Source organism: Pungitius pungitius, chromosome 1 (genome assembly GCF_949316345.1).
Source record: "Pungitius pungitius chromosome 1, fPunPun2.1, whole genome shotgun sequence".
NCBI lineage: Eukaryota > Metazoa > Chordata > Actinopteri > Perciformes > Gasterosteidae > Pungitius > Pungitius pungitius.
In genome coordinates this window covers 2234312-2246807 of record NC_084900.1, presented here as the reverse complement: position 1 = coordinate 2246807, position 12496 = coordinate 2234312, and the positions used below count along the sequence as shown (strand labels likewise).

General features: G+C 50.6%; 1 protein-coding gene across 1 annotated transcript in view; it reads right to left on the bottom strand.

The window, feature by feature from the left end:
* Nucleotides 1–3828: 3828 nt before the first annotated feature.
* Nucleotides 3829–12496, bottom strand: part of dysf (dysferlin, limb girdle muscular dystrophy 2B (autosomal recessive)) — a 32203-nt gene continuing 23535 nt past the window's right edge. The window contains 12 exon segments of the mRNA XM_037480184.2: nt 3829–5041; nt 5151–5298; nt 5369–5478; nt 5574–5740; nt 6416–6515; nt 7087–7228; nt 7347–7442; nt 7560–7648; nt 7788–7930; nt 9511–9653; nt 9770–9940; nt 12349–12440. Of these exon segments, the coding sequence (XP_037336081.2) occupies nt 4985–5041; nt 5151–5298; nt 5369–5478; nt 5574–5740; nt 6416–6515; nt 7087–7228; nt 7347–7442; nt 7560–7648; nt 7788–7930; nt 9511–9653; nt 9770–9940; nt 12349–12440 (1458 nt within the window). The 3' untranslated portion in view covers nt 3829–4984.

Here is a 12496-nt window from a genome sequence, read left to right as displayed (position 1 = left end):
GCCCTTCGGCTCTCACGCTCCTCTTCCTCGCCCCACCCCCGCTCCCCCCTCTCCTCCCCCCCCCCCACCTCGTAACTCCTCTTTCGGGACCTCCGAGCGAAGGTCGGGGCATCTGCGTTGGCCAAGGGACGCCTTGGGAAAATACTGAATGTTGTATGTATTATATATGTATGTATGTTTTATGTATGTATGTATATTTTATGTATGTATGTGTTATATATGTATGTATGTATGTTTTATGTATGTATGTATGTTTTATGTTTTATGTATGTATGTATATTTTATGTATGTATGTGTTATATATGTATGTATGTATGTTTTATGTATGTATGTATGTTTTATGTTTTATGTATGTATGTAATATGTATGTTTGTATGTATGTATGTATGTATGTAATATGTATGTAATATGTATGTTTGTATGTATGTATGTATGTATGTTTTATGTATGTATGTAATATGTGTGAAAGGGTAAAACATCCAGTACGCGGCAGTCCTGTGGGCAAAAATGCCTTGTTGATGCTAGAGGTCAGAGGTCATGGGCCGACTGATTCAAGCTGATAGAAGAGCAACTTTGACTGAAATCACCACTCGTTACAACCGAGGTGAGCAGCAAAGCATTTGTGAAAACACAACACGCAAAACCTTGAGGCGGATGGGCTACAACAGCAGAAGACCCCACCGGGTACCACTCATCTCCACTACACATAGGAACAAGAGGATATTATTTGCAAGAGCTCACCAAAATTGGACAGTTGAAGACTGGAAAAATGAGAACATGGATCCATCATGCCTTGTTACCACTGTGCAGGCTGGTGGTGCTGGTGGTGGTGTGATGGTGTGGGGATGTTTTCTTGGCACACTTTAGGCCCCTTTAGTGCCAATTGGGCATCGTTTAAATGCCACGGCCTACCTGAGCATTGTTTGTGACCATGTCCATCCCTTTATGGCCACCATGTACCCATCAGCAGGATACGGCACCATGTCACAAAGCAATGAGTTCACTGCACTAAAATGGCCCCCCACAGTCACCTGATCTCAACCCCATAGAGCAGATTTGGGACGTGGTGGATGGAGATGTGCATCCCACAAATCTCCATCAACTGCGGGATGCTCTCCCATCAATGTGGGCCAACGTTTCCAAAGAATGCTTTCAGCACCTTGTTGAATCAATGCCACGTAGAATTAAGGCAAAAGGGGCTCAAACACAGTATTCATATATGTATGTGTTTATGTATTATGTAAGTCCCGTGAAGAAGGATTTGATATCTGTTTTAAGTTTCAGCCTTTAACCAAATAGTTTCCCCCCCCCCTCTACCTGAGGCTTCACGCCGAACACCTCAGCAATCTGGTGATTAGCATCTTGTTAAACTATACTGCTTTTTCCACTGAGCAATTGGAGTGCATTCCTGGCTGCTGGTTAGCGCCTAACGGGACTAATGAGGGGCGCACGGCGTGTGAAATGAGTTTACTGCCCCGTGTTGGTGGGACGTGGGCCGCCGAAAAGCAAACAGCCCGGGGGCCCGGGGGGTCGCACTGAAACACGGAGGATTCGTGGTAATAAAGCAATTTATTGTGAAAATAGAAACATTTAAAACAAAAAAATACAATGTAACAAAGAAGTCCCAGTCGCCGCAGGGGACTGGGACTTCTTTGTTACATTGTATTTTTCAGACTCTTTTCTTTAAATGATGAAGCCTCATGATATAAATACATATATACATACATGTACATGTACATTGTTATGAGATGCATTATCACTAATGCATTGAAAAAAAACGACACTCCGCTGCATTTAAATAAAAAAAAATAAAAAAAACACCAGTTGAGAATCACTGCTCTAAGGCATCACCAACAGATCGACGATCGATTGAGCCGCTCGGTGATCGGCTATCGGCCCTTCGGAAACATATTGAAACTTTGTCAAATTTGTATTTCTCTGTTGGAAGATGCCAAATTTAGTGGCTTTTTTGAAAGCCACCAGATTTTTCTGCTCTTTTAACCGAAACAGATCATTCTGAGATGAACATTTGATTGTGATTAATTTCTATTTTTGTTATGCCATATTGTGTCTAAAACAAGAATCCCAGTTCTTATTGTTCAGCAGTTCTGTGCTGGAACTGTTTATTCCCCACTGACCTACTTCAATGAGGGTTTAAATGAAGGACTTTTACTTTCACGACGTGTATTATTACTTTAATAAAATATCTAAATACTTCTCCCACCACTGGCCCAATGTCCATAGAATGTAGTAATTGATTTTTAATACATTTCATCCCATAAAAAAAAACCCACGTAAACCCGAGTTAGAAGACCGAGGTGTGAGCACTTAACTCACATCTGTACACGTGTGAACCTTTGTGCACGTGTGTGTGCGTGCGTGCGTGTGTGTGTGTGTGTGTGTGTGAGAGAGAGAGTTTGTAAGCTGATATCAGCGGCCTGTGAAGCACAGACTCACAGGTACACACGGGGCTACTGTGGTTTCACTCGCTGCCAGTGTTTGATGTTGGAGGCCCAGTGTGTGTGTGTGTGTGTGCGTGTGTGTGTGTGTGCGTGTGTGTGTGCGTGTGTGTGTGTGTGTGAGAGGTGATAATGAAACATCTAGAATCCTGTTCGCCAGGCTCCCCTCCGGCCTTTTTCCATCACGTCTGGCGAACGAGGGGCACTTTGACCCCGTCCACGTTCAAAGCCGCCCCTAAAACACACACACGCACACACAAACACACACACACAGACACACACACAGGAAACGCACCAATGTGATTAACATGGAGCGAGGCGCAGGCCGGAGGGTGGAGGGTTTAGGCGTAGTGCTGCTACGTGAATGAGAAAGAACCATCAGAATAAATGAAATAAAGAAGCTCCAGTTGATTACAAACCTCTGCGCCTCTGTTTTCGTCTCCATGACAACACGTTGCCATTATGACAGAAACGACTCATTTCCACGTCTTGTTTAGATTTTGGGGATTTTCGCTCTGCGGATTGCAGTGAAAGGAGTAAGTTTGGGACCCGGAGGGAACAGCCAAAGGAAATCGGGCCACAGAGGAAGTGATCGGCGTCAAAAACACCAGAGGGAGGAGGATGGGAGGGAAGTCAGGGCCGGGGTGAGGAGGGGGAGGAGGGAGACGCACAAGACCACCGCCACGGCCCACCCACACTGCCACTGACTCCACCCACTGCGTGGTCAGAGGTTCACCTGCAGTTCACGGCGACCACAACAACCCCCCCCCCCCTCAAGAAAAAGAGGTTACAGGGACCCCGGTACCGGGAGGGAAGGAAGGGAGGAAGCAGCAGATGGGAGGGAGGAGAGGTGGGAGAAAGCAAAGCAGTAATTTAAGGGTTGCGGGAGCTCGGGAGACAAATCGGTCAGTTTCCAGTCCGACTTCTGTCGACGCTGCAGGTTCGTACCGAGGTCACAAGACACACACACACACACGCACGCACACACACACACACACGCGCACACACACACACACACACACGGGCTGCATCCAGGGTGTGCCGAGGCCCAGAAAAAACACTGAACCAGAATGAATGATCGTAACGACGAGGTTTAACTCTTCTTCTTCATCTCCTTCTTCTTCTTCTTCTTGGGAGGAGCCGCCTGTGATTGGCTGAAGCGTCGGCTTCTTTTTCAGACATATTTTGGACTTCAGAGATTTTCTGAAAGAAATAATGTGCAGCTCTTGTAGATATTGTGTCTGATTGTTTTCAAGCTTTCACCCAGGAGGCCGATGTGCTTCGTATGAAAAAACTTTAAGTCTTTTTTTTGTGCCTCAAACAAAAAAATAGACCTACTGATCTTTTATGTTAAATAGAGAAAAACACACAGAATTGCAGTTTTATTGATAATATCGACACAATGCGGTGCACAGAGTATTGCTTATTGTAGATATGAGTTCAAATACATGTTTTGGGGGAATATATCCAGCCTGTTTCTACTAAAATACATTGAAATATCATCAATACTGTGAGTCATGTTCAACTTCCTTTTACAATAACAACAGTTTGACACGGATCTAAAACCAATTTGTTTGCAGTTCCAAATGCACGTCTTTAGAGATTAGTAAACATGCATTTTTGAGCATATAAAACTTTGTTAGTTATGTTTTGGACTTTTGGTATTAATTCAGAGGGCCTACATTCACTCGTCCACTGGAGAAACAGTTTGACATTTTGTCAAATGTTCCTAATATTTATGACAATGGGATGTCAAACTATTCCTTTAAAGAGACATTTCCACAAGTCAACCTTCACTGAGACGGCAACAAGCTCCATGAAGGCAGCTGGAAGTCAGAACTAACGTCACATGAGAAGGAGTGTTACGGATGTAAAGGCCACAAAGCGGGAGGCTAAAGGCACGGTGCATTCACTGGCTGGGAAGACATCGGGGAAAACACAGCTTCTTTTACCAATAAAGGCAGGCGATTGTCAAATCAAGTTGTCCAATGACCATGCTGGTTGATTCACACCAGCAGGACGTGAAAAGCTCTTTTAAATACGTGATATAATATATGTAATAATAATGTCTAGGAGAAGAAAAAGCAAAGAAGAAGGGGAAGTAAGCAAAGAACATTCTCAAAAGGCCCGAAAGACACGCAGAGGAAGTAAGGAGGAGAGATAAGGAAACAAAGGAAAGGAAGGAGAACGGGAGAGCATCGATAAAGGAAGAGGAAAAGAACATATCTCTGATTTCAGATTGCACCTGAAGGCACCGTAAAGACGATTCAGAGATTCTTTCAGGTTCTTCTTCACAAAGGTTGAACCTTTGGAGCCCTAAAACATGCAGAGGATGCATCCAGTACAGTGAGGAGGAAACACACACACACACACACACACACATTTATTACTCACAACTTCAACAAGATCAAAGAATCCGTTCAAAGAAGAGGAAGAAGAATAAATCAGTTCAATTTAGACTGAATTCACACTGGACGTTGTTCTTTAGCTCGTCTCTCTCAACATCTTCATCATCATCTTCTTCATCACTCTGCAGCCTTCGCGGGCCCGAAAGGCGCCACCATCCTCATGGCGGCGTAGTTCTGGGGTGGGGGGGGGGGGGGGGGGGGGTCAGAGAGGACAACACACGTTTAACAGGATGTGACTACTCACGACTTGGGTTGCAGCCCTGAAGCAAATGTCACAACTTGCCGGGAAGGAGTAGAGGAAGACGCCGAGGAAGAGGAGGAGGAGGAAGAGAAGGATGCCGATGAGGATGTACCACTTGAACCGCCTCCACAGGATGAACCGGAGGGTCTTATAGGGGGAGGAGAACCACAGGAAGGAGGTCTCTGGACGCCTGGGAGGAGAAGGGAGGTGAGAGAGAGTGTGTGTGTGTGTGTGTGTCTGTGTGTGTGTGCGACACCCACTGAGGCTCCTCCAGGTGGGGGTTCATGTTGGGTTCGTCTCTGCCCACGCCGGCGGGCCTCTCCTCGTGCTCCTGCTCCGTCACGATCTCCAGGGACATCTCCACCTTCCCCTGAGACACAGAGGCGAACACCGTCATGGTCCCCGACAGGAAGTGGCGCCCGGCCGAGCTAACGGTTTTTTCACCTTCTTCCCCCCCCCTCTCACCGCGATGACCTTCTGTCCGTTCTGCTCGCAGGTGCAGGGCCACCAGCCTTTGACCGTCTTCTGCTCGAAGAGGGACACCTGCGGCAGCCTCTCCAGCAGCCGCAGGTTGCACTTCTCCGCCGACTTGGACGGACGCGGCATGCGGTTCAGGTCCATCGCCAGGTGACCTGGGGGGAGGTGGGGGGGGGGGGGGGGGGGCAGTGAGTCGGCGCCACAGCTGGATGTTTAAGGGGGTTGGAAGCGCCGGCTGGTGCACATTTAAAGCCTCAGGACCTCCGTGTTCAACGGTAGTTTAAGAAAACATACAGACGCTTTATGAGCCATTTCTGTGGGAAAGAGCCCCCCCCCCCCCGCCCCCCCACGGACCCCCCATCAAATAAACATGAATGGACTATTTGGGGTTTGCAGAGTCGCCTCCACCGGGCAGACGATTAGTGGGGCGAGTCCGTCCGTTCAGGTCCAACATCTGGATGGACGGCTTTCTATTTTTAACGATTTAACCCCGTTTGAAACGTTCCAAATTAAAGACAGACGTCTTAAGTGAGTTCAAAGATGGTCTGTGATGGCGGGAAGGAAGCTGTAGGGGGTGGGGGGGGGGCCTGAAAGAGGAGAGGAGTTATTCCAGTGGAGGGGCGGGGGGGGGGGGGGCAGAATATTTGACAGCTTGAAGCAGAAAATGAAAGAAAATGGAAGAGCGCTAATTCTGAAGATAAATGTTATTGCAGTAGTTTGGCCCCAGACGCACGTGTGGCCGCCCCCCCCCCCCCCCCCAAACCCCCCCCCTCCCTCCCGAGGATCGGCCACACAGAAGTGGTGGGGGGGGGGGGGGGGGGGGACGTTACCGAGGTAGTCGTCGAAGGAGAACTTGTCGTTGTCCCAGATCTGCAGGGTGAGCTTTGGAGCCAGTTTGGTCTCGGCCTTGTCCAGACTCCAGAAGTGTTCCTGCACACACACACACACACACACACACACACACGCACACACACAATTTCACACCGCGGGGAACACTTAGAGGCGAGGGCCATTTTTAGGGATTAATAAAACGTTGTTTCTGTAGCGTCGACCTTCGGATGAACCCCTGACTCTTTTCCTCCTGCTGATCTCTGCGTCTGTTTGAACGACTCCCGTCTGCCTCCATGACCTCACCCTCCCTCCCTAAATCAGTCTGAATGCACATCATGCTGCCGCGCTTCATAACAACGCACACACACACACACACAAACACACCCTGCTGTGTGTGTGTGTGACTATATCTACAGACCGTGTCCAAGTACATTAAGTTATCACTCCACCGCTGTCCAGAGCAGAGGGCGGGACGCTGTGTGTGTGTGCGTGTGTGTGTGTGTGTGTGTGTGTGTGTGTGTGTGTGTGTGTGTGTGTGCGTGTGTGTGTATGTGTGTGTGTGTGTGCAACATCTAATAACATCAATCAACTTCCTTTCTGCTGCCAGTACAGAGTCCTGTTCAGTCTTCTCCTGTGGGGGGGTGTGGGGGGGTGTGGGGGGGGGCCTCACCTTGCGGTCGACCACGCACAGCTGCTCTGCAGGCAGGTAGTGGAAGGGGAACAGGAACCTGTAGTTGAAGTTTCCCTCCCCAGCCAGAGAGCGGTAGTGGACGTCCGTCTTCTGCTTGTTGTGCTCGTGGCCGTCCAGCCAGCTGGACACACACACACACACACACACACGCACACACACGCACACACACACACACGCACTGTCATCAGTCATCAAGGGGCGCGGCGGGCATCGTGGGCAAGAGGGGGGGGGGGCTTTACCTCTTGACGTAGATGTCGCTCATCCTCTCCCCGGTCACGCTGACGTCGTCCAGGATGACGTCGCTGGTGTTCCAGATGATGCAGCGCAGGAAGAACCTCCACGGGGGGCGGGGGGGGGGGGGGGGGGGGAGAGAGAGAGAGAGAAGACGTTGACGCATTCATTCACCAACGATCGTCGATTGTAACCAGGTGACTGAGGTCGTGCTCTCCTACTTCTTAGCCTTGCGCGGCGTGACGTTGAAGGGGGGGCCGGGGGGTCCCAGCGATTTGGGGAACAGGTCCACCCACATCATCAGCCGCCCCTGAAGGACGGCGACAGCGTCAGATGACGGAGAAAGGGACCGAAGAGGGGCTAAGGTAGTGTGCGTGTGTGTGTGTGTGTGTGTGTCTGTGTGTGTGCGTGTGTGTGTGTGTGTGTGTGTGTGTGTGTGTGTGTGTTACCTGCTCTATGTCAGGCTGGAGGGGGCTGTACAGAACTCTGGTCTCCACATGTTCCGGGACAAGTCCCAGCTTCCTCAAGATGAGGAGGGACAGTCGCTCCTTCAGTGGACCCAGGTGGCGTTTGGACACGTTTTTGTCCTCCACTAACACACACACACACACACACACACACACACGTTCACAGGGGAAATACACTCTCAGCTGTTAATTGGCTAACGTTTATGAACTCAGATCCACATGGAGATAAAGAAGGATAGATGGAGAGGGGAGGAGGAGACTAAGGAGGAGAGGAAGGGGACACTATTGAGAGGGGAAGGGAAAGTAGGAGACAAAGAAGGAGACAAAATGAGTGGGGAGGGGGAGTGGAGGAGGAGCGGAAGTGATGAGGAGAGGACAGAAGGTAGGAGAAGACAGGCCATGGAAAAACGGAAGGAGGAACAGAGGAAAGGAAAGGAGATGAGACAAGGAGGGACGTGAGAAGAGAGGAAAAGGAACGAGGTGAAACCAACAGAGGAGGCGTCGTAGGAAAGAGAAGGAAGGGAACGAGGGAGGAGACGACGTTTTTGAAAAATAAATCAGAGAGGAAGACGAGCGCGGCCTCTCGGCCAATTAGCGGCCCGCTTTTGACGGACAGCAGGCTGACGCACGGTAACCGCGGCAACTGTGGAAAGAGAAGGCGGCCGGCGCTCCTCGCTAACCTAGAGACGACCGCGATGTTGACATTGGCGCACGCACACACACACACACACACACACACACAGAGCTCTACCATAAATCACCAAAACGACAACCATTACCTTCAACGCAGCAGCCATGGAACATGGTGTGTGTGTGTGTGTGTGTGTGTGTGTGTGTGTGTAGGGGTGAATCTATAATATTCATCTCGTCGCTCTTCAGGTGGTCCTGTCGTCTAACTCCCCCCGTTTACCCCCTCCCCCCTCCCTCCCTCCCTCCACCCTTCTGCAGTTCTGCAGTTTTAGCAGCAGAGGAGAAGATGATGGAGGGAATGAAGACGGAGCAACATGTCATTTAGGTGACGCGTTTATCTTGCACTTTAACCCATGGCTTACATCCTGGCCTGGGGACCAGTTAGGGGTCAGGTGTCTTGCTCGTGGAGCAGCCGGGATTTGAACCGCCAACCTGGCGGCTCGCAGCGCACCACACTGCTCCACCCGACCACCATCGGTGATGGACAGATGGAAGCGAAGGAGAAAAGGAGGCCCGAGGGCAAAACAGAAGTGGGTTAAAAAGAAGGGGACATGTGGAGGGGAAAAAAAGGATGTAGGAAGCAGTACAAGACGAGAAAAGAAGGAGAAAACAGGCATGAAAGGACAGAGGAGACAATAAAGGAGAAGTATGCAAGGACGGAGAGGGAGGGAGGGAGGGAGGGAGGGAGGGAGGGAGGGAGGGAGGGAGGGGTGGAGTGATTTATTTGCTGTGACCGAACATAGAGGACATAAATGTGTGTATTTACATTAAAGTTGCTGTGTGTGTGTGTGTGTGTGTGTGTGTGTGTGTGTGTGTGTGTGTGTGTGTGTGTGTATTCAGTGGCGCCAACGATGCCCAAATCAAACGACCCTGCTGGCTCCCCATCACTTTCTCTCCCAACGCGCACACACACACACACACACACACACACATTGAAGAAGAAGTTGTGGTCCATCACAGTACACCGGGTACACCGAGTACACACAGTACACCGATTGGCTGAAGCGTTTCTCACCCAGATCGGCGGCGGTGTAGCGGTCTCCCCTGAAGAGGACGGCGTCCTCCTGGTAGACGGGCTTTCTCAGGTTGCGGCGCTCACACACTCGGTGCAGCAGCTGCCGCGGCGTCAGCTGGTCGCGCCACTGGTTTATCCCGGACCTGATGGGGCGAGAGACAGAAAGAGAGAGAGGGGGGGGGGGGGGGGAGGGGTCATGAACCCAAGAGAAGGATGGAACTCGTGAGGGACCCGCGGGGTGTGATTTGAGGCTCCTCACACGCAGTAGGACTGCGGCAGGCCGCAGGCGGCGCCGTGTCGGGACAGGAAGCGGTTCTCCAGGTCGATCAGCGTCTCTCCGATCTTCTCGTCTTTGGTCAGCATGTCGTGGTCGTACAGCATCACCCGGAGGTCCTTCTCCATCGGGAGGGAGCAGTGGAGCTCGAACATCCTGGGAGGAGAAGGGAAGGGGCCCGGATGTCGAGACATCGTCATGGCGACGGGTTCATTGTAACATTTTAGTCAAAGCCTTCTTATTCTGATGAATAAGGCATAAAAAAATGTCTGCAGTGATTGTTGAGCTGATGAGGGAACGGCCAGCTGTGCTCGGTGTGTGTGTAGCGACCCCTGGGGGGGGTGTGGGGGGGTCGGACAGTGACTCTACAGAGCTCAAACCCCACAACCTGTTGGATTCAAACAGGCAGTCAGTCGGCCGCTCGGCGGTCCATGGCGTCTCCGTGGAAAGGAGTGACCTGTGGTTTCAGCGCTCCGTTGCATCCCTCATTGAACGAGTTAAATGAGCATAAAATAGAGTTTTCCTGCAGTGCAGCGGCCAAAGTCTCCAACTAGAACCACGGCGAGGAGTCAAAGGTGAAAGGAGGTTTTCTCTGTAACTGCCTTACACTGCAACGTGATCTCCTCACACTCACAACATGGACGTGGAGAGCATTCCCAGATAAGTGTGTTTAGATGAGGTGGAGGACTGGAGAAGTATTAACAATGTATACAAGACGTGTTCATAATACAAGGAGATATGGAGACAACCTATTTAACCTCAAGGAACTGAAAATCCCTGTGAAAGAGTTCAAAGTAGTCAATCACACGGTAGCCCCGCCCCTTAAGCGTGTATTTGACTGTAAATGGAGCATAGTTTACTGAATGAACATCATGCTCAAAGAATCTAGAAACAGAGGCTATGAACTGCAACGTTTACTGAGGGAATAAATCAAGAGAGAAGTAGAGTCATGTCCTCATAGACGTCTATGGGAGCAGAGGAGTCGCCCCCTGCTGGTCACTACACAGAAGTAGAGTAATTTCCTCATAGACGTCTATGGGAGCAGAGGAGTCGCCCCCTGCTGGTCACTACACAGAAGTAGAGTCATTTCCTCATAGACGTCTATGGGAGCAGAGGAGTCGCCCCCCGCTGGTCACTACACAGAAGTAGAGTCATTTCCTCATAGACGTCTATGGGAGCAGAGGAGTCGCCCCCTGCTGGTCACTACACAGAAGTAGAGTCATTTCCTCATAGACGTCTATGGGAGCAGAGGAGTCGCCCCCTGCTGGTCACTACACAGAAGTAGAGTCATTTCCTCATAGACGTCAATGGGAGCAGAGGAGTCGCCCCCCGCTGGTCACTACACAGAAGTAGAGTCATTTCCTCATAGACGTCTATGGGAGCAGAGGAGTCGCCCCCTGCTGGTCACTACACAGAAGTAGAGTCATTTCCTCATAGACGTCTATGGGAGCAGAGGAGTCGCCCCCTGCTGGTCACTACACAGAAGTAGAGTCATTTCCTCATAGACGTCTATGGGAGCAGAGGAGTCGCCCCCCGCTGGTCACTACACAGAAGTAGAGTAATTTCCTCATAGACGTCTATGGGAGCAGAGGAGTCGCCCCCCGCTGGTCACTACACAGAAGTAGAGTCATTTCCTCATAGACGTCTATGGGAGCAGAGGAGTCGCCCCCTGCTGGTCACTACACAGAAGTAGAGTCATTTCCTCATAGACGTCTATGGGAGCAGAGGAGTCGCCCCCTGCTGGTCACTACACAGAAGTAGAGTCATTTCCTCATAGACGTCTATGGGAGCAGAGGAGTCGCCCCCTGCTGGTCACTACACAGAAGTAGAGTCATTTCCTCATAGACGTCTATGGGAGCAGAGGAGTCACCCCCCTGCTGGTCACTACACAGAAGTAGAGTCATTTCCTCATAGACGTCTATGGGAGCAGAGGAGTCACCCCCCTGCTGGTCACTACACAGAAGTAGAGTCATTTCCTCATAGACGTCTATGGGAGCAGAGGAGTCGCCCCCTGCTGGTCACTACACAGAAGTAGAGTCATTTCCTCATAGACGTCTATGGGAGCAGAGGAGTCGCCCCCCGCTGGTCACTACACAGAAGTAGAGTAATTTCCTCATAGACGTCTATGGGAGCAGAGGAGTCGCCCCCCGCTGGTCACTACACAGAAGTAGAGTCATTTCCTCATAGACGTCTATGGGAGCAGAGGAGTCGCCCCCTGCTGGTCACTACACAGAAGTAGAGTCATTTCCTCATAGACGTCTATGGGAGCAGAGGAGTCGCCCCCTGCTGGTCACTACACAGAAGTAGAGTCATTTCCTCATAGACGTCTATGGGAGCAGAGGAGTCGCCCCCTGCTGGTCACTACACAGAAGTAGAGTCATTTCCTCATAGACGTCTATGGGAGCAGAAGAGTCGCCCCCTGCTGGTCACTACACAGAAGTAGAGTCATTTCCTCATAGACGTCTATGGGAGCAGAGGAGTCGCCCCTTGCTGGTCACTACACAGAATGCATCTGTATTGGACCGGGTTAAAGAAGGTGAGATCTTAAAAGGGCCGTCACATACTTTCCAAAGACGGGTTCCAGCGTGCTCGGGATGTAGTTCTCGTGGTCGCTGACGGTCTTTTTCCCCAAAGTGATCTTCACGTAGGGGTCACACTGGAAGCACAAAACTCTCGGTTTTTCTCTCACGTTTCTACGGCATCCTCTTCCCC